We start from the raw sequence: 21,987 nt of genomic DNA, 5'->3' as shown, positions 1-21,987 counted from the left end.
AGGACCCAAGCTCAAACTCGAAGAGGTGCTAGCTATTGGCTGGCATCATGCTTGCCTTTTACTTAGTCCTTTCTTGCTGATTTGCACGAGCATCTTCACAAACCCCAGAGTCGTTTTTCATCGCCTTTCGCCTGCTGCCCGCGCGGGGACTTGCGCACGCACGTACCGCGACACAAAACGTGCAGATTACCATCTGCACGTGTAGATCTACATTCTACTGGCCCGGTCTACATGGTCTATGCCTATGGCTATGTCGCGCCTATGGCTAGAGATGGGTGAGTACAAGTCAGTCGCACCTAATCCTTACTTGCAAGATTTGTGAAAAAGCGACAGAGGTGACACAAAATAGGATCTACAGTGAAGAATAGTTCCCATCTTTGTCATGTTCCTAATAGTAATAATTATGATTTTTGTGTAGAAAGTGATCATGGCACGTGGACAGTGGACCCAGCATGGCAGACAGTCATTATGATTTATGTGCCCCAGCTAGCCAGAGAGGTGCAGGGCCTAGGGCCAGTAGGGGTCGGGAACCATACCCAGGGAGTGATAAAAAATACAATTTTACCGACTCTCTGCCTCTGGTTGCAACCAACATGGCTGTCCTGCACGCATGGGCATGAGATACCAACAAGAACTTCAGAAAGATGTTTTTACTCATGGCAACGCAGCTAGGCACATTGACAGGCAAGTGACACCACATCGCATATTTCCCTACTAAATTTAGTAGGAGCTGGCGTTATGTCGGCGACCCGTCGACTCTAGAACAATGTTACAATGCCATGCAGCTCGGCACTACCCCAGTCGGATCAGGTCATGATTTAGACCCACAACTAAGGCACAAGTCCACAATGTACATTTTTGTTCCACAATTATGTACATAAATAAAAATCAATTCGACGGGTTCGCGTACCGGGCAGGTCAAGAACAATGTACATGAGTTCCCCATACTAGCCAAGAAGACACCAGAATCATGACTCTACATGATCGCATTGTTATTGTGACAACACCCTGCATGTACGAGGCTATGTGTGAGAGTAACCAACCGCGCCGCAAACAATGACCTCTCCTATGCCTATGGCTCTACTGTTGTTGTAGTCGAATTCTAGGGGTGCAGTTTGGCAAAGCGAGTGACAGACAGTGCACATTTAAAAGTTGTAGCATGTGCAACGCAATCATCCGTTGCTTTCATCTCACCGACATTTCGATTTGGTATGGAGGATGATAACACAGTCATTATCTAGAAACGCCCCGCGATACTGAAATCCCGATGATCGAATCTCTTTGGTGCAACGCATTTGTTTGGTGGATGTTTTCCCCTCCAAGACTCAGAGAACCTCAAGCCCAGCTTTGCCCCCGATGCGAATTCCACTTTACCAGTAGGCTGAAAGGTAACACACGTAAGTGCTCGCTGTGCAATCCAGGTGTACAGACAATGTTTGCTGCGGCGACGCAAACATTGGCGGAGCTGCTCGGGTGGTCGAATTCATTGCTGACTATGGTCAATACTTATCATGTTCCTACATGCATTCTTCTTCATATGTACCGCTGTACCACATCACCATTGGGATGACAAGGCCATCTCAGCGCCATTAAAAGTCGAATTGAGCTACAGGCCTTTCATCGTACCTACTCGGTTGGTTTGCGTGGCCACCTTGGCCCGCCAAAGCCAAAACATAGCGTTGATCTACAAAATGTAAATCAACACAGCACAATATTTGCCTTTGTATGGTGCGTAATCCCAAGAGTGATCACTTCGCATCGTGATTGCCTGCACGACCGATTTAGCCGCCTGTGAGGCGATGTGGGGAGTGGAGACACCTGCGACCATCCTAACACTACAGGGGACACATTGAGGTATGGTATCCACTCTGACCACCCGTACATGTATACCCTGTACCATGCCCTGATCAGCCTCAAGGAAGGAAGTAGTGCCAAGCCTGAAGATTTAATTTGCATGATTTATGCGCATGGACATGTAGATGTAGATGTCGTTGGAAGTGTCGGCTGAATGTACGAATCTGACGTTACGCAATTCCTGAAGGAATGGCTGCGAATCAAGTTCAATAAACCGGTGAAAGTGAGGTCCATCATAACATCAACGGTTAAAAAGGATTCACACGCTTTTTGATCAAGATACATGCATCTTCTCCCACCCAGCAACGCGAGAATTCCACACCGATTTCCTTCGCGGATGGCACCTTCCCATAAAGGGCGGTTGTCCCACTTCTGCCACTTCCAAAATGTGTCACAAACTGCAGCATCATACACAATGGTCATGCATTCTTGATGGAATCTGAACCGGGATTTATCGCACTCCAATCTGTGGTTGGCTTTCACCCTTGTCTCAGTTTTACTGGCCGTCATCATGATGTGCCATGAGATAATGATATAAATACAAACACAAAAAAATCGGATATCCGGGTTTTAGAATGTACAGTCGTACTTCGAGTACGACTTTAGATTCGATGGAAACGGCGCTCAACCATCAGGCTTCGTGTCGACTGTAGTAGGTATATGCGGATAATGCCGGCAGACAAATTGGCAGAATTCGGCACCTTTTCTGGTAAGTTTCATGCATGTTTGGTATGTGGAAAAAGAAATGGAGCAGAATTCGAGGAATTGCCCGCCATAAGGTTTGTATGGTTCTGCCAATTTCACTGCATTTCGAGCAGAATCTGCTGCACCTTTTCGAGCATTATACGCACACCTCTACACTGTAGATATGTAAGATTAAGTTCTGAGAGGTAAAAGACGACAGGAAATCGCCCTTACTACGCCAAACTGAACTACACAAAAGGTCGCTCCTGCCATAGGGCCACGGAGGACACTGCACCGCCAATAGGTATTGACCTGGAGCTTGGGATTAGACAAGTCTGTACTGTCAAACCGTAGAAAGGGTGAGACTGGCTTCCGCAAGCTGGCAGTACAGCACCGACATACGCCGGCCATCAGCTTTTGGTTGCATGTCCTCTGCAGAGCCTTGACAGCTCGAGGGAGACGCTGCCCATTTCTGGTTCTTCTTTAGTGATCGGCTGTGACTTATCCTAAGACAATGTTCATCTAGCCGCCTGCCCAAAATTGCAATGGCATTCTCTGGTCGAGAATACAGTTCCAATGCAAGCCGAAACATGGCCGAGTCATTCACATGTACAAGACCATGCACATACAATCACACGTACATAAACCAGCAGATATACTACACCTAGAAACACGCGCGGACACACACCCATCCAATCACCTGGGGACGTCACATCAGCCTATCTCAGTATCTGATCTGTGCCAAGTGGCCACACACAACGCCCAACATGTCATTGTCACGCTGAACTGGATGTATTAAATTGTCCACTTGGCTATGTGATCCATTCTCTTTAGGTACAAGTATGTACTACGGTATATCAACAGGCAACTGGGTGTGAAAGTGTGTGTAGTTGGGTAGTGTCCCAGACCTACTGAGTCAACTCAAAGCAGCGGTAGTAGTCCGCAGGCCAGGGTGCAAAATTCGTATTTTTCGCTCCGAGCAGAAGGGTACCAAGGTTTGACTATACGAAATGATAGAGTGGTGCTAGGGCTTTCTTATCATGTATCTCTTGTCCCGGGATTCTTGTCCTAAGTTGACCAAATCAAAGGAATACTATTATTTTGATGTTGCCATGGTAACGGAAGTCGAAATTCAAATTTTACCACCTTTCCTATGCTGTAAGCAGTTCCAGTTTTTTGCATTGCCAAAGAAAGACCAAGAACCACCGGTATCCAAGGTTTGATGATAATCGTGCAACTAGAACCCATGCTGGGGTCGCCCGCAGTACGACAATTGTGTGCATACAAAAGGTCAATACCATTGCACTGTAAGTACAGTAGTTGGGTAGAAGGGGGGTGCTCAGCCCCTCGATTAGGGATGCAGAATGGGGTGGAAGGGGAGGCTCCCCCCTCGTGATATACCTGGACATTTTACAGTCTTTATCACTTCTTGTGGGCCTTGTTTCACAATACAATTCAGAATGCCCTTTGGTATACAATAGCATTACAATCACTGATAAGATTATGTCCAATACATGGATAGTCTTTCGAAATGAGCTGTAGCCAAATCACATTGGGGATCGTATGTACATCAGAAGCAAAGAACAGAGTACTCATCACAAGTATTATAATGTACATGAAATACACATGTAGGTGGGCTTCTCCATGTGACTGGGCCATCATCTGAAACAAACTTCGGCTGTTATCAAATCAAAATGAAGGCGTAGAAAATATAAAAAAGACAAAAAGAAGAGTATGCCATCACATGGGCATTGGACAATGTACAATGTGGGAGGGCTATCCGCCAATCGCTGCCAACTCAGTAATGGACTTGAGCGGGGAACTGAAGATGCACAGTATATGCTGCTATGCACAGTATATGCTGCTATGCACAGTAGATTCTGCTAAGCGGCCAACAAAATATGGACGCCGAGAGATGCACATAAATCTGACGTAACAAAGATGTTGGCTTTGCATTATTACCAACCACATACTCATACTACATTGTTATACACTATACACTATACACTACGTTGTTTCAGAAGCCAGCAAAAACACTCAGCACATACACGTGTATGCAACAAGTAGAGGTGCCTGACTTTTAACCGCATCGGTCCACTAGTTTTGAGCACATACTGGGTAAACCGACGTGATCCGCACTTGCCATTCATTCAATTACCTGCATTGACAGACCATAGAATCATAGAACTCACTGACTCACAGTACGACCTTACTATGTAGTCACCCATGAATCAGAATAGGGAAGCATGTCACAACGTGAACACAGTTCTGTATACCCAATGTTTAGAGTTGAACAGTTACATGTAACATAAAACGAAAGTGCATTATCCGTGTGTCCATAAATGGGTGACTCACTGCTGCTCAGTGTCAGACGGAAGATCTCCCTCATCGATGGCCTGTACTTCGTCATGTCCAGGAGCAGATTCCACCGGGCAGTTCTTGCATGGAACTGAAGCATGATGGTGACAGCTACAAGCATCTGTACACACGAGCATGTGACGCCTGCAGGAGCAATTGCCTCCTCCACAGCCAGTCTTACAGCCACAGCTGAGAAACTCGAGGACAGAGTGGGGAGCGGGTGGTATACTAAGCCAGTCCACAGCTAGATCACCGTTCTGGTCAAGACACCAACCTGTAATGGGGAGAACAAACAGATGGAGGAATGCAAATTATTTACTCCATATATCAGAAAAGCTTCTTACACTACAACAGTCAATTACTTCATGCATGATTGTGTTGATAACACAGCTGATTCACTCTATTGTATAAGTAGCAACATCAACGAACATGTCTTGTTCAGAGAATATCCATCATTTTCATACTGCAGTCCTCCTCTACAACTGCATTATATGCTACAGTCAGCTCACTCACCTTGGCCATTATCTTGTGGTGCTGGTATCGCAGGCTGGGCCACAATGCACTGGCGCCAAATGGCAGCTTGGTAGTTAGCTCTCGCGGCATGCTTCAGGAAGGCATCTTTGCATGGTGGAAGCTGGTTTGACTGCAAGGTCTTTGTGCAGAACAGCTCATACCTTGCATCGTTGACGCTGCTACAACCAGAGACTTTGTAATAGGAGCACACAAATGTCTCAAGGTTGAGGAGCACATCAGCTGTCAGTGGTTCGAAGCCTTTCCCCAGGGAGGTGAATGCTTGCCGAGATGTAGACCCAACAGGACCGGTGCTTTGCAGAATCTTCAATGCAGCCTTCTTCCCGCGGTATGCAAAAGCACTTGTGCTATCACACCCAGTGAAGGCGTGGAAGCCTGGCAGTGCTTGGCAGAGTTCTGGGCCAAGCTCGTCGCTGACAGTTGCCATGTCGATGCATCGAACCTTGTTCCCAGTCCCAGTGAGGAAGTACAATCTTCCAGAGATGCAATGGCGGGCGAAGGCAGCCAGAACTGCTACATCAGTGTCCGGGGACTTGACCGTGACGGTGGGATAGCCTGCGGAACCAGCATGAGATGCATGCAACAAGAGACGGGTATCCGCTTCCTCGTGGCTGCACTCCAAGTCAGGTACAGGGACGACACTTGTAGCACCTGCCTGACGTTTGATCATCACACAAGAGCTACCGCTGGTAACGACAAGTTCCCTCTGCTCAGGCACCTTCTCAACCATGGCAGGACGCTGCCACTGTACGGCGAGGAATGCAATCAATTCCTCTTTGTTGTCACCCACTGCCAGGAACTTGGCAAACTGCCTGGGAAGCCGTTGATCAGCGCCAGTGATATGCTGCCGTAGAGTCCCACTAGCGGCCCGTGATGAACGTTCCAGATTCTTGATCGACATATCCCGGTACGTATCAACAACAAAGTCCACTCGAGCATACCGTGCAAAGAACTTACACAGGCGATCTAGGATGCACTCAGCATATTCGGCAAACGTGGATGGCAAGCTGGAAGTCTTCATTGACCTCAACAGTGCCATGGCGTCGACTATTAGTGCACCATCGTGTGGGTGTGTACTGTCGTCGACAATCGCCTTGTCCGTGAGCAACGGCAGCAGGGCAGACTTGCTGGTCTTCACCAGAGATCCTGACGTTGTTGCTAAAGCCCAGGGCAGGGGGCCAAGTGGGTATGACAGGACATGACGCATATCCATCTGCCTGGTCTGAGCAATCAGGGCAATCCTGGAGAATGTTGACCGATCACTCCGGAGAATTTCGGCTTGACCACTTCCAGGAGTCTTCTTCTTCTGCTTCTTCAGAGTGAAGGTCTTCAGCTGCAGCTTCTTCAGTGGATCGTGGAATTGTTTCTCGGATGCTCCAGACAACAGTCTCTCGCTAAGAAAAGCCGTGAAGGCCTTGTGTCCACGAGATTCGGCATGGAGCAGATCCTGGGCTACATCATGGGGTGCCTCAATGCCAGATGCGAACTGTGTCAAAGGCAGCGGTTCCTCGCCGTCAGATGCGAATGGGTTGAGAAATTTGCTGACAGTCTCGACCACACTCACGACATCGTTTTCATCACGAGCCATTCTTCCCGTCTGGCACTCTTTGTGCAGGGTATCTCGCTCCTCGGTACCACTGTCCATACCACAGTGCTCCGAACAGACATCTGCCACAGCGGCTCGGTCATGTGCAGTCAACACCCATCTCTGCACGGTTGCTGGATGGCGGCTGAACCCAATAATGCCTCCCACGGTCTTTGTGGCCCGGTTTATCGACTGTTCAATGGCCTGGTCAGATGGGACCTGAGCAAATGGGTTGTCGGAGCGCTGGACGGAGAAACCTCCTTCTTGCAGGAACCGATCCGCTTCGGGATGTGTTGTTGGCAACTGGGTCATTTGCAGCCAATAATAGGACATGTAGCGGGCATAGTTTTGCCTGTCGTACGCAAAGCACCAAGGGAGCATTTTCAAAACGCACTGCAGATGGAGCTTCCAATCTGCCATTCGACTTGCACGCAAGAACCGGAGCAGAAGGCTCACCATGGCAATGTAGGAAGACCAGAAGTTGAACATTTCTGATGAAGCGGCCTGCTTCCGGCAGTACTCCGTATACTGCTTGTGCAACTCCACAGCCTCCGGTGATGCCGTGATGCACGCCGAGTTGTCATCGGTGACACAAGACTGTAGCTCCTTGAATGAAGACGTTAGTGAAGATCGGAGGGCTGCTAGGTTGATGATCGTGGGATCCGCATCTTGCACGAACTGTTGCCACCGCATCCGATGCAAAGCCTCTGCAACAACCTTGTGCAAACGCACAGCTCGGTTGTATTGAGTCCCGTCTAACGCAGACGAGGCAGAAGATGGTCCAGCTATCCCGGACTCAACGAACAGATCAAGGAGACCTGCATCACGGAAACGCTTCCCGATGATGGCGAGGAACGTGCAGGCTGCGTGAAACGCTCCCAATCTCAGCACCACGGGTGAGAACTCGTCAGGCCGGTGGTTAATAATGTCCAATGCCTTTGCGTAAATGGCTTGGTCCACTACAATGATGCTAAATGGGAGGCCAGCATTGGCACATCGACCGAGGCACTTTCTGAGGATGGCGTAGACTGTTGACATGTCAGTTGGTGACGAGTTGACCACAGGGCAGTAACCTATGGCAGACCGTGGTGGGATGCATTGGCGTTGAAGCAGGGCATTAAATGCCGACCACGCTGGAACTGTCTGGTCTTGATCAGTGCGGGACAAAATGACGTTGCCGATGTCACCGTCCTTTGAAGCCCGTGCAAGCTGCCAGATGAAGTCATCCATGGCCACCGCGTCAGAACAGTGAGGCAGTGAGGTGTCCAGCGTCTCCACGTCAACTGCCTCACGGCGCTCTGGGTTGACTTTTGTCGGGCACACTAATTCGGGAAGAACCTCAGGTTCGAGGGCCAGCGTACGCTTGCGTTTTCGTGCTGGCTCAGCAGGAGAAACATCACTGTCAGGGCGGCTTACAGATGAAGCACGGGGCTGGACAACAACGGTGTTGGTGCAGTGTGTGGTCCCTTTCCCGTCCAGAGTCTCCTCGTTTAAGTCGTTATTATCTGCTACATGGTAGAATGGCCTGTGGGGGTCAATGCCACCCGGTAACGCATCCACTATGTGCCCGTCTCGCACTCGCCGCTCTGCCATAGCAGTCTCCCTTTCCAAAACCTGGGAGTAGGCAATGGTGTGCCCAAACCGGTTAAGCATTTTCAGCAGCTTCTCGCTCCGGTAGAGGTGATGTAGGGTCAGTCCCAGAACAACATGTTTGGGGCACGGCAGTCCTGATGTAATATACAGCAAATCCTGGCCAATGGAGGAGACGTGACGTTGCAGCTGCTCATCCAAATCAACTTTGTCCTGACCGATGTCATCATGATGCTGGTCAGTCACTACCCAAGCCAGAAAGTTGTGGAGTAGGCTGGGTAAGCATGCGTTTGCTTCAGCAACTGTTGGGATTTCCCCGCTTGACTCTTGGGCCTTTGTCTCCTGGCACGCAGTCCGTAAAAGACGTGCCGCGTGATATACAATACGCAGGCGATCTTGTGCTACAACACCTTCACCTCCTGAAGTGTTAGCTGCATTGTCCTCCTCCACCCAAATATCATCATCAACCCCATCCGAATCCCTCGCCTCTTCCACCTCGGCATACAAACTGGCTATTATCTCACTGGCATGGGCATTAGCGAAAACTAGCTCAGCCCTGTTCCGGGACGGACGGCGCACAAAAGTGACAGATTCACCAAACCGTTCTGTGATAGCAGCTTTGGTTCTGTCATTCCTAGCAGTTCCATGTACTGTCGCGTTGTAGTCTGCCGTAAGACGTGAAATGCTAACAGCAGTGCGTTCCACAAACAGCAACTGGTGTACTAGGTGGTAAAAGTCTTCGATGTTTCCCTCTTGTCTTGGTGTTGACAGGTCATGCTCAGCGCTACCTGCAGACGAGCTAGTGACTAGGGTCGATGTAGCTGGGGTCGATGTAGCTGGTGTGCTGTCACGGATTCGTGCAAGGGATGACTCTCTTGTAAAATCGTTGTAACACTGTTTGTGATAGTATGCCTCTCTTGCAATGAGGCTACTGACTGCTGAAATGGCAATCGAAATGCCCTCGTCCTTCCGTATGGCAGCAGCTTTTCTCAGCCTTTCCTCAGCTTCGAGTGTCAAAATCTGCGAAGTACTCTGCTTTTTGTTGGTACCTGGTATTCTTTTCTGGATGGATCCACAAAATATGCAATTCTTCCTTCCTGGCTCGATACGAGGAACTTCAACGGACTGGCGAGTACTGCGCTTGTTTAGGGACTCTGAAGAAGCAGGCGAGGACGCCATGAGCTGGACGACAAAGGCCTAACACAACGCGCAATCATTGCTTGACATAAGGAAAGGAAGAACAGGAAATGGCTGTACGTGCAATAAGAAATTTGACAATGTGTTCGCCGTCACCTGATCACTCAGTTCAAAATTTCCAAATTCTGCGTGGCGTGCATCACTTGATCCGTTTTGAGCAGTTTCCGTGCATGCTCAGAATCCCCGTACACGACAGCTGTGCATATTTGACAGCTGTCGAACCCCCTCAATTCCACGCGAAAGGACAAGTCCCCTGACACCAAACCTACATCATTGTGCTCGTAAAGGAACACTCTATCACGTAGAGTCAACAAACCTTGGTACCCCATCAGCGGGAACGAAATTTTTTTTGGAGCATTTTTTTCCGCTTTGGCCTGCGGACTATAGGTGCAGTTCGGAGCTAACGCTACAGGAATCAATAGCATTTCATTAAACTCTTTCTCTCTCTCTCTCCATCTTTCTCTGTGTCTCCCTCCGTCTCTCTGTCTCTCTGTCTCTCTCTCTCCCTCCCCTCTCTCTCTCTCTCTCTCTCTATCTCTATCTCTCTCTCTCTCTCCTCTCTCTCTCTACTAGTACACTTCAGTCTACTTGAAGTACATTCCGGCAACAGGAGCAACTCTTGAGACGGATACTTTTTTTGCTATGTTAACATACCCAGCTCGAACAGAATAATGAAAGACAATGGCACAGAGACCAGGACAAACGTGCCAACTACTGAGCAGGAGCTGCACCGAGACGCAGTAGTGATTAATATGAGCGTTTCACTTGAATCACTAAACATTTCGACAATTAGATGTATTCCTCAGAAAAGACACACACGCACACACACACACACACACACGCAACGTCTTTCTTACTTTCTATCTGGCTCTCAATCATCGATGTGCGTATGTGCGTATGTACGTGCGTGCGCGTGTATGCATGTCTTTGTCGCTCTCTTCCATTCTCTCTCGCTCTCCTCACTGTTTCTCTGTCTCTGTCTCTATAATTGTCTGTCTGTTGCTCTCTTTCCGTCTCTCTCTGTCTCTCCCTCTCTTGCCCCTGCCATTACATTGCATTATTTTATTATAATTATCGTTGCCAGTGCACAGTCATTGTATCCATGATTGAATGTGTTCTAAAGTAGACACGACTGCATCCACGGGTTAATGTACATGTAAGAAGCAAGAATACTCAAAGGGACGCACGCGTATTGGTCAAATTAGAACTACATGTATCGCCATAATTAACTGACACAAGGGCACATATTTTACACACAATACCGAGATGTTCATCATGCCTTGGTGATAGCAGGACTTAGGTAGATATGCTATTGCCACTGTTGCCGGCTTTGTTTGGCTCCTTTAATGTCGGGAGAAAACGCTGAAAGGCTGAAGCAAACGTCTCAGTTGTGTATGATTACTTCATCGAAAAACCTATTTGCTACCAACGCCTGTTGCGTATACAGGTATGTCTCTGGTAGAGTAATCATTGCTTGTCTGTGTATTCTTTCTAATACCGAGAGTACAGGAAACAAAGTTGGTAAATGAATTCGTAATCAATTCAAAGTGCACTACTTCTACGCAGTTGTAAATCTAGGCCCTGACTGCGTTTGAATGCATTCAGTTCCTTGTCCATTGTTGTTCTCAAATATTTGCTGATTATAAATATAATTATTTTGTGTCGAGTAAATCTAGGCCGTGAGATTACCATGTACATGCACATGTACGTGTAGGTGGAAACACCAGCAGGTAACTTAGGTTGTCTTCAATGTAGAAGTTCCATCTGTCCTACAAACCAGTGAACAAGAGAAGTACTAGAGTCGTTTCTAGCGAGGGTGTTGTGTATGGTCGTACATGTACATTCAACTTACATGCTGGAGGCAGTTTCTTGATGCCTGCACGCCGTAGCACCACTGATCGTCTAACCGGGCCATTGTCCAGTCCCGTCTCCTCCTCGGCTGCGTCAGGCGGGTTCACCCAGTCCTCTATGGTCACCATATCGTCAGCGTCGTGGTCGAAGCCCGGGGCTTCACCTGCACGGGATAATGACAGGTAAGAACGTACAATGGGTTAATGCTTAGCAAAGTAGGAACATTGGTACATGTTTAAAAATCGGACGTTGAGCCAAAAGTAGCAAAGTGCCTTGGTGAACTGTTAAGCTGTGTTCACAACTGGCGCGTGTACGCGTGAAACCAAGCGTTTGTGCGTATTTTTGCTGGCTTTTGGGGCGCCATGCGTACGGAAACGCGCCGAAATGGAACTTCCAACATGTTGGAATTTTCAGCGCGTATCAGGCGCGTATCAGCGTACATGCCAGTCACTTTGACTGGCGGGGTCAAAAAATTAGTACTCGAAGGTGTCGCACGCGCCAAATACGACTCGGATTGCTGTTTTTTGTGAAAGGCTGAGCGCGCGTTTGGGGGCGCATGAACCGCAAGCGTACCGCGTCCACGCGCCAGTTGTGAACACAGCTTTAGTCAAAACTCGTAACATGTTGGTTCTTTTCCCGTTTGTCTCTTTCCCTCAAACCAGTTAATATGTTCGTCGTTTCTTCTTACTTTATTGATACACGTAGTAGGCGAACTTTCGTTTATAAACACTAAGACATACATGTACACACGCCTTGACAATTACATACTGCAGTACTTAAATTAAAAATGGACTCGACCACGATCGCCGCGTTTAACCTCTCCCCTTCTTGGGTCATAGAAAATGCCCCATCCATTATTCTTTGTCTTCAGTTAGTACTGTAACACTCATTTAATCAGTAAAACGGAATCGAACGAAAAGTGAAAAATATGCTGTATGACCACGACCAAATCGGGCAGGCAAATTATCCATTTCCGCAGCCGCTGTTTCACCTTTTCTTACCGCGTGCAATCCGCACCTCCGGCTTCTTTCCCGTTTCGATAAAGTAGACAAATAGCCCTGTCACATGCAGGTTCGTGCGCAATACAAACGATTGTCTTCGCTAAGTTTTAGGAGTGAAATTCCAGATTCACAAACAGACAAGATGGAGGAGTACATTCCCTTTTTGTCATGGAACGTTTGAAGTCAAGACGTGGTGCAGGTGAGAGTAATTCTGGCAGTTACGGCTTCCAACGTCTGGCTGATCCTAGAGTGCTTGAAGCTAAGAGAGGGAACATGGCCAAAACGTTGGCACTTTGCGAAGGATGTGAAATGGAGTGCAGCTCTTTCACAATAGCCATGCTCTTAGCAGCTACATGTATATGTATAACAGGTGGGCATACCGATCGAGGCGACGCAGAACAACTGGCCAGTCTGTCGTTCCTGGTACCTTACCCCTCGTTTACTATGAAGGAGTCCTGAGCGCTGAAGTGAAGGCTACTGGCTGCCAGCTCGATATTCTTCACGAACAATGGCCACCCAACATGAAAAGTAGGCACTTGTAAGTTGTGTTAGAATGATGTGAAGACACTTGGCATTTCGTTGGAGTATCACCATACATGTATTTACGAACACATCGAATGCTCCCATTTCAGAAGTGTAAAGGTACATTTTGCATTATCATTTCAACGCACAAATCAATAAAAAATAGCTGTGTGTTGATAGCAAGCTGACTCAGTTGCACGAGTCAATAGATTAGATTTCCACACCGATGCACTAGCAATAGTAGATAGTAGTGTGCTGAAACGGGCAGAGGCGTGACCGTTCGCCTTTGTATGCCGGTAGGCATTCGTATTAGGTAACGATTTCGTGTGAAGCTTTTGCGTTCAATTTTATATTTCAATCGAGTGTTCTATTTATTTCCGAAAGTGGGTTGTCTTTTTGCTTTGACTCTTAATTCATGGTGTTGTGAATAAAACCGTTCTCAAGCAGATAGTAGTAGCGTAGGGTAGGTTGTGCACCGCGGATGCATGATGCAGCGGAGTCCGGGGATAGTCGATCGGTTCGAAATTGCAGGTCAATATCTCGCCGTAGTGTAATGGGACTCAAAGTTCGCATCTGAACTTTCTTTCCACCGACTTCTTCGACGTCTACCAGTTACAATTTCAAGAAGATAACAGCCAGAGCACAGACTAGCTACATGTAGCTATTCGCATCTAATAAAATCTGTGGTACTTGGAAGTGTACCAAACTGAACCGGGCAAATCATACGGAAAACAACAGTAGCAACTGGTTTGAAGTCATCACGGTCATGATAGCCACCATTTTTTATGATAGCCATCATTTTTTATGATAGCCATCATTTTTTATGATAGCCATCATTTTTTATGATAGCCATCATTTTTTATGATAGCCATCATTTTTTATGATAGCCACCATTTTTTATGATAGCCACCATTTTTTATGATAGCCACCATTTTTTGCAGACGCGTCTATACTGCCAAGCAAAGGTACCGGTAACTGATAATTGCAGAAAGCTCACATGACGACTAAAAACGTCACTGTCTCTCCATGTACCGGTGCATGTACAAAGTGCACAATGTGCACACCCACCAACTGCTAACGGCAGCAGTTGCGTGGGATGGACCCAATAATGCAACGAAAGCGTACTTTCGCGCTCTAAAAAAATCCTTCAAGCCCCGATGGGTAAAGGCGTGCCAGATTTCTCTTTGTAGAGCGGCCGCTGCGCACTCCAAGCTTCATGTATAAGCATACAGTGTACATGATCCTATGGTATTGCTCGCCGACTTGGCATGATAGGCGCCCGTGCATCGCATTGCGGTAGAGCTAAACCTAAGTCTGAGACAGGCGAAAACTGCAGCCTGGGATTTTTCTGATTGCCGTCACCAACTATCTCGAGGGCCTTCGCGTCATGTGTGCTGGCATGGAGCAGAAGAGTAAAGTCGGGTCTATACAATAGCTTTGAAGGTGTACACGTACTTTGAAGTTTCTATTTTTGAACACATGGATTGTGTTCACGAAGTATATGTACACAAATGTACAAACATGTACGTACATTTGATGACGATGATCCGGCTTCCTGGCTAGTGGACGCAGTGTCAAGACGTTTCTCGCTTAAAATAAATAAATAATAAGATTGATTCTCTGCGCTCGGGTAACAATGTAATGTACTCGTACATGTACATGTTTAAAAGGTATCTATCGTTGTGTTCATTGCTGTTTGCTTTATGCAGAGCTCACTGACTTGTCAGTTTGGGCACTCTGGCAAGGTACGTTCGGGCCTGGTTTAAATCTGGCTTTGGAAAATTTATTTTTCATTGCTATCAGGTTCGGCCTCATTTCCTCTGTGCTGCGCTGATGAGTCCACAAAGGACGAAACAGTTCTGTCCGCAGATTGAGTATCGTTGTGTTCATAAATGCATCGCCACAACAAGGTGCTAACGCAGTAGACCCAGCCATACATGTAAATGGTATACATGCGGTCACGTTTGCTCTTCGTCGCATGTTCTGAAAGGTTCCAAGACTGAGGGTCATGTCGAGTGTGCGTGTGTAGATCCACGCATGTCTTTATGTGTTTGTGCGTACGTGCACGCGTGCGTGTGTGTGCAAACGCATGTGTTGTAATAAGCACAACATGACTACGTTAGGAAAGAAAATGAACCTTTTCTGCATACATCAGGTGTGTGGCACTCAAGGGGCATTGGCATATGGAGCTCGCCATATCATCGATAAGTAAGGACCTTGAAGTTATGTCCTTGAGAATGACACTAAGGCAAATGCAGTTTAACAGTGCTACTATACCCTTGGTGATACCTACATAAGTCTTACCTCCGGGGACGGCAGCATTCAGCTCCTCTGGTGTGGGAGAGCTGGGCGCAATGGCGTCCACCACGACTACAGACATTCTCGTGGTCCCTGTGGTTGATGACACGTACTAAACACGAGGCAAACCTCCACACTGACAGCGTGCCAATCGAACAGTATACAGTGCAAACTCCACTGCGCTTTCGAATCAGTAGTCCTCCTTCCCTTAGATAATGCTTGGTTCTTCAGATCTCTCCTTATCTAGCTAAGTTCACTGACACGAAAGATCTTCTTTGGAGTGGAAAACTTGTGTCTTCCCTTGCCCTGGCCCAAAGTGTTGACACACAAGGGTGACGGAGTGTGTGATGCGCGAGTTCCATCGCGCCAACAGTGCATGCAGCAAGCATACAAGTTCGATTCGTACACGCCCTGAAACTGACCGTGAAGTGCCAGAGCCCCACCTGCCTGGCTGACTTCACTGTGTCAGTCTATGCATCATATTGCATGGTCTAGCAGCGCCTACAGTATATACTGCACCGCCCTCTGTTGAGATGTGCGTACACTGGTACAAGCACATAACAGACAAGTGAAGTCATTAGTAGTACTGGGATAGCACACCCTGTCACCCACCGTCCAGTACATGAGCACAGATATACACCTCCAGTCCAAAACCCTGTTTGCCGGGCTGGAGGAGCCTGCAGCCCCATCCAACAGACAGTGGCATTGAGAACATGATTGTGCAACTCTGCATGTGGCTGTGTGGTATGGTCTGTAACTGCGTGTGTGCCTTTACCTGGCCCGCTCTCGCTCCTCCACTCTCCATTCCAGGCTAGCCAAACTCAGGCATGCGTGCATTGCATAATTATACCACAGAGTAACGCGGGCTAGTGGCTAATGGTAAAGGCGGTGTTACCACCCGGGCTGACTCATTGGACATAGTCATTGCAGGGTCGTAGTATACATGGGGGTCACCTTCAGTTTCGACCGCACTCCGTCCTCTAAGTCTCCATGCTTGCACTTTCTTTCCGTGCTTCTGCATGGCCGGTAAGGATGCAAAGATCGGTGGATGCCTAGATGCTTATAACATACAAGTGCATACTGAAATTGATTTGGACATGCACACCACAGGCGAACTGGATGACTTGTTCAAGAAGGGTAGTATCGCTAATCGGTACATCGTCAGCGGTGTTGAGCCTACAACCTGCTCCTGCCACCAGGGCTAGCTCTGACACAGCAAGGAATCAGTGCTCAAGGCCCGACAAGGGCGTCGTCCAGAGAGCGGCCGCTTCTGACATCCGCCAGGCAGGCTGGCTAGAACCTGTTGCTTCACACTCGCAGCTAGCAGCCCAGGCCATCCATGGAGTGGGTGAGGCGGCTGGAGATCGGATGAACAAGGTTGAGGGACGATGCATGGCCCACTGTCATTGTGTCAGTGTTGTTGTGGATATGCGGAAGCCAGGCAGTAGGCGAGGGGAAGTAGGGTTCAGGAGTAGGTTTGCATTCGTGGACCACACAATGATTATGCCTGGTTACTGTTTAATGTACAATCTAGTACAGAGCATACATGTACATGGACATGGATACAAACAGGGCCGCTCTAGGCAGCTCGAGGTAGAGTGCTCAATGCACAAAGTGTACAGAGCAGTAGGGTCCGGCGGATTCTGCCGGCAGAAAAATTGGCAGAATTCGGTACTTTTTCTGGTAAGTTTCATGCATGTTTGGTATGTGGATAAAGAAATGGAGCAGAATTCGAGGAATTGCCCGCCATAAGGTTTGTATGGTTCTGCCAATTTCACTGCTTTTCGAGCAGAATCTGCCACCTTTTCGAGCATTATCCGCCAATGCCAACTGACCTGACCTCACTGGCCACTGCAGACCTTGGCGGATGTTGCTCGAAAAATCGGCAAATCCTGCTCGAAAGGCAGCCAAATTGGCAGAACCATACAAACCTTTCGGCAGCCACTTCCTCCTCCATTTCTTGACTTTATCCACATGTACCAAACATGCATAAAACATACCTGGAGAGGTACACAATTCTGCCAGCTGTTTCTACCGGCGTTATCCACCAAGGGCTACTTGCTCAAGTCTGTGAAGAAAAACTAAGTCAAGAACTGGAGCAGATTTCAAGGAAGTGGCTGCCATAAGGTATGTAATGTTCTGCCAATTTCACTGCCTTTCGAGCAGAATCTGCCACTTTTTCGAGCAAAGTACATGTACATGTAGGTCACTGTCCAGTAAGGGGTCGTCCATAATTATCGAACTTTTTTCACAAAACGAAATAATTTCGTTATGGGGTGGGAGGGGGTTGACCAATTTCGTTTCAGAAAAGTTCGATACAAGTACATGTACATGGCCATATGAGCAATGACACACTTGCGACTTTTGTTGTATATGCATGTATATGTCAACAATTTTTACGTTCTGAGGGGGAGGGAGGGAGGGGTTGGGTCTAAACTAAAATAATTCGTTTGGTGAAAAAAGTTCGATATTTACGGACGGCCCCTAAATGGCTGTTGTACATATCAACACTGCATCCTACGTGTACGTGTACATTACTCATGACATGGCCAGTCCTCTACAGTCATACAGGTACTTTCTGTGGATACTATTAAACCCACACACAAACAAGTGACCTCAACGCCTAATCAGGCTAATGGCCACATAACAAACCACATGTACAATGTCACTGTAATGATTGTCCAGCGCCACAATAGTCATCACGGGGCACCTGTCTTCATTGTTGCCGCTCTGAAACACCGTCGGGATGTCGGGCCTCCTGGCAAGTGTCCGATTCCTGTGCTATGGCCGTTTCCGGACGACCCAGGTAGACCTAGTACAGACAGCATTAGGTATGATTCATGAAGCTTGAAAAGCGCGTTTTTTGCATCTCGGTCGCGTGCTCTACGCAGGAATGCCGGAATATGAGCATTATGCATGTGAGAAGCGACAAAATTTAATAGAGTGCACAAAGTGAAAGCAATCAAGACAACAATATGTTTTAGAGTTTTTAATTTGCCCCTCTTATCTCTGCTGTCTCGCGTTAGCAAACTAGTATTTTGTTCAGTTCAGACTACATTCAGCCCTCCTTAGTGTTTGTGCTCAACGCCGGCTAGCATGCAGCAGATGTGTGATGCTCACGCTCTCATCCTGCACTAGTCCATTTGCCTTGGACGAGCAGATGTGCGCGACCAAGATGTCGTGCACGCAGGAACACTGACGACCACGTGGCCGGACACAGGCAGATTTTTTTGAGTTTGAGCAGCCGAAGACGGAAGTAATAATTATTAGTTCCTCTGTATTGGCCATCGATCATCGCGAGTAGAGATAACTACGGAATATTATACGGTTTATTTATTATCAGCAATGTTGTAGACAGTAACCTGGACCACCACGTGATTACTTGTCTGCGAGCACAGTAGGTGACAGTACAGTAGGCGACGGTACAGGCGGCGCTGCATGCATTCATGTGCACGCCATCACTGCACTCGCTCAGGTGAGGAGCTAGCTAATTACAAAAATTATAATTATGTTCGTAGACACCATAATTCAATAGCGGCAGCCTCCAATATTCTGTACACGTGCACGCACGCACGCACACACACAGCCACACACACGCACATACACAGCCACACACACACACACACACACACACACACACACACACACACACACACACACACACAGCCACACACACACGCACGCACGCACACACATGATTACGAACCTGGGGTGTGTGTGTTTTCTGATCTTAGTGTTTGAGCTAGCTAGCCAATCCCTGCTTTGGTTTCATATCCCCACGCAGAAATTGTTGATCTACATGTACGTCGGCCTAAGTACTAGTTACCATGGTTACTAGACCTGAACTTTGTACGTGTATCGTAGGATGATCAGTTAGTTTAGGCTGTTAGCAGAGTTCTAGTCGAAGTCGGGGGGGGGGGGAAGGGGGGGGGGGGGCAGGGGCCCCTTCTCTGAAAGCGCACCACCCTTCTCATTTTCTAATCTGGGATTTTCCAGTTCCCACAACGAAAACGCGGCCACTAATCGATCGTTCCGGGTCCTCGCTGCGCCCGTACGCTGTAATCTGTGTGACAAGGTAGAACACAGAAAACATAGAAAACATAGGTGGACTGTTTATTTTCCCTTCCCCCAGCCCCTACAAATATTTCCTGTCTAGAATCCTGCTGTTTTTAATCACCAACGAAACTCCAGGTAACGTTTGTCAAACGTTTCCGGAAAATCCCCTCCAATCAGCCAACAAGTGCATGCGTATTGTGTCTTTGATTCATCAGTTTGATTCCGCCATGGAAACCCGTTACCACGCACCTTGTGATCCAAATGATGTCATAATGATTATAATGATTGACATGCGTTGATGAGTTAGCACTAGACTGGAACTGCAGGTCATGCAATCATATTGATACAGTGGAACCTGTCGAAGACGACCGCTCATGGGACCTTCAAAACGTGGTCTCTGTTACCAGGTGGTCTCCTTATCCAGGGTCATTTGACTGGAAATAGCATCTCTTGGTGCTGGTTTCAGTGGTCTTCTGGGACAGGTGGTCGCCTTTTCCGAGTGGTCGCCTTGACAGATTTTACTGTGCTATGTAATTACCTTGTGAAACATACTCTATTCCGTGTGTGTGTGTGTGTGATTGTGTTCATGTGTGTATGCGTACATACATGCGTGCTTGCGTATATGCGTACGTGTGTGTGTATACGTGCTTGTGTGTGTGCATGTGTGTGCGTGGCCGTGTGTTGTTTCATGCAGCCTCAGCGTGTCAACCAGCGTCCAGAGCAGTTGATGAGTCCAGTGGCGTAGACAGCAGCCCAACTTCACAAGTGCCGCAATGTCCAACAAAGCGATGACCAAACACGTTGAGGATTGCACCAACACTGGCAACAGCATACTTCTGCCACCACACAACAGCACACGCACTCAGAACAGCATGGATGAGAACGTGGCTAGCAGTTCAGCAGCCGAAAAACTCTCCCGGCTACGGAGAGCCGCGATTGTGCTTTGCATGTGGCTGGCAATGGCTTGTGCGCCGCTGAACCTGACGGCGATCAAACCGTTCTTCTTCACCGATGCCCTGGCCAAGCACCCAACAGGTGGTTTGTCATACCACACTGCGGTCGGCGGCGTGTTCAGTATGTCGGCTGCGTCCGTGGTGGCATGCGCGCCATTCGTCATCTATGATCTGCCTAACATGGGCAGTAAGCACATGATGTTGTTGGCGTTGATACTGCAAGGCTCCGCCACGGTTCTGTTCTCCGCGTTGAATCGCATCTCGGACTGGCGCGTGTTTCTAGTCTACTCTTACATACTTGAGCTCGTCAAGGGCTGTGCGTATATGGCAATAACTATTCCCGGCATGACCTACCTGACGAGAATGTACCCGGACAGCTTAGGTTTCGTGAGCAGCTGTTCGCTGTCAAGTCTGGCAACGGGTCACTCTGTCGGTAACTTACTTGCCGGCGGCTTGCATGACATTGGCGGTTTCATGTTGCCATTTATTGTGATCGGTTCTTTCACCTTGCTGGTATCACTATGTGTTGTGCTTGTTGTTGTGGATATTGACATGTTGGCTGATCAGCACACAGGCGTCATGGAGAAGCATATTGGAATGTTTTCAATACTGCGACTGCCATGGATTTGGTTTCTGATTGGCCTGACAATTGCGACTAACATTGCTGGTAGTGCGTGTGAGGCCACTCTATCGGTGAAGGTCAAGACCGCGTTTGACGTAGGCTCTGTTGTGCCTGGTTCTGCGCTGGCATTGCTGATTGTGCTTAATGCTCCGCTTGCACCGCTAGTTGGATACCTGCTGGATCGCAATGTCAGCGGCTATGTGTTGATCCTGTTTGGCTTGGCCTTGATCTCACTCGGCTGTTTCCTCGTGGGCCCATCGGCATTTACAAAGTTGTCCCAATCGTTGGCATTGGTGTTTGTGTCGATGTTTCCTCTCAGTATCGGTCATGTCCTAATGAATGTATCCTGTCCGTTTGTAATCTCCCACTACTTGCAGGACATCGGCATGGGTACAGTTTCAGAAACTCGCGTGGCCGTAGTCGGTCTTTTTCGTATATTCATCGGCGTTGGCTTCATAGTGGGTCCGCTTTTAACAAGTCCTCTGGTTGCTGCGCTAGGCTTTCCAGCAGCTTTCACCATCATTGGATTTGTGTACATTGGCTTTGTAGGTATTCTAGTCGTAATAAAATGGGGTAGCCGTTTAGTGTCTACATTGAGAAGTGGTTTCAGCAGAAGCATGACAGGTGATCAGCTAGCTGATACTAAAAGCAGTGAAATCCACCGAGATACAGAGTTGCTGCCGCTCAGTCGTTGAGCTTTTGCTACATGTATTAGCCATGTTTCATTTTATTCTACAGTAGTCAAAACAGTGGAACCTGTCTAAGACGTCCGCTCATGGGACCTTCAAAACGTGGTCTCTGTTACCAGGTGGTCTCCTTATGCAGGGTCATTTGACTGGAAATAGCATCTCTTGGTGCTGGTTTCAGTGGTCTTCTGGGACAGGT

At 47.9% G+C, this 21,987-nt stretch overlaps 3 protein-coding genes across 5 annotated transcripts in view; 1 reads left to right on the top strand and 2 right to left on the bottom strand.

The window, feature by feature from the left end:
• LOC135820950 (paxillin-like) overlaps positions 1–15,830 on the bottom strand; it is a 27,238-nt gene extending 11,408 nt beyond the window's left edge. The window contains exons 1-2 of one of the 2 annotated variants that reach the window (XM_065334010.1): positions 15,478–15,830; positions 11,652–11,813 (exon numbers count right to left, since the gene is read on the bottom strand). In XM_065334010.1, the coding sequence (XP_065190082.1) occupies positions 11,652–11,813; positions 15,478–15,553 (238 nt within the window). In that variant the 5' untranslated portion in view covers positions 15,554–15,830. Of the gene's footprint in view, positions 1–11,651; positions 11,814–12,651; positions 12,762–15,477 lie in introns of those variants that run through there. The other variant, XM_065334012.1, reaches the window with a different exon arrangement.
• On the bottom strand, positions 4,086–10,179 carry LOC135820949 (uncharacterized). Its single transcript, XM_065334008.1, has 3 exons — positions 5,410–10,179; positions 4,894–5,170; positions 4,086–4,696 (listed from the first exon to the last, which is right to left on the bottom strand). Exons 1-3 carry the CDS (start codon positions 9,779–9,781, stop codon positions 4,693–4,695), a joined length of 4,653 nt encoding a protein of 1,550 aa, XP_065190080.1. The 5' UTR covers positions 9,782–10,179; the 3' UTR covers positions 4,086–4,692.
• On the top strand, positions 11,771–21,987 carry LOC135820951 (synaptic vesicular amine transporter-like). 2 transcript variants are annotated; one of them, XM_065334014.1, is made up of 2 exons: positions 11,771–11,832; positions 20,222–21,987. In XM_065334014.1, the coding sequence occupies exon 2, from the start codon at positions 20,301–20,303 to the stop codon at positions 21,795–21,797; it is 1,497 nt and encodes a 498-aa protein (XP_065190086.1). In that variant the 5' UTR covers positions 11,771–11,832; positions 20,222–20,300; the 3' UTR covers positions 21,798–21,987. The 2 variants fall into 2 exon arrangements, with proteins under 2 accessions (XP_065190086.1, XP_065190085.1); XM_065334013.1 differs by lacking the exon at positions 11,771–11,832 and adding an exon at positions 18,452–18,946.

Source organism: Sycon ciliatum, chromosome 7 (genome assembly GCF_964019385.1).
Source record: "Sycon ciliatum chromosome 7, ocSycCili1.1, whole genome shotgun sequence".
NCBI lineage: Eukaryota > Metazoa > Porifera > Calcarea > Leucosolenida > Sycettidae > Sycon > Sycon ciliatum.
This window is presented reverse-complemented; position numbering and strand designations above follow the sequence as displayed.

Excerpts from the sequence above, each read along its gene's own strand:
- LOC135820949 (XM_065334008.1), bottom strand. The coding sequence starts at position 9,781 with ATGGCGTCCTCGCCTGCTTCTTCAGAGTCCCTAAACAAGCGCAGTACT. Across the intron at positions 5,171-5,409 it reads ACCACAAGATAATGGCCAAG|GTTGGTGTCTTGACCAGAAC; the intron begins GTGAGTGAGCTG and ends TCCCCATTACAG.
- LOC135820951 (XM_065334014.1), top strand. The coding sequence starts at position 20,301 with ATGTCCAACAAAGCGATGACCAAACACGTTGAGGATTGCACCAACACT.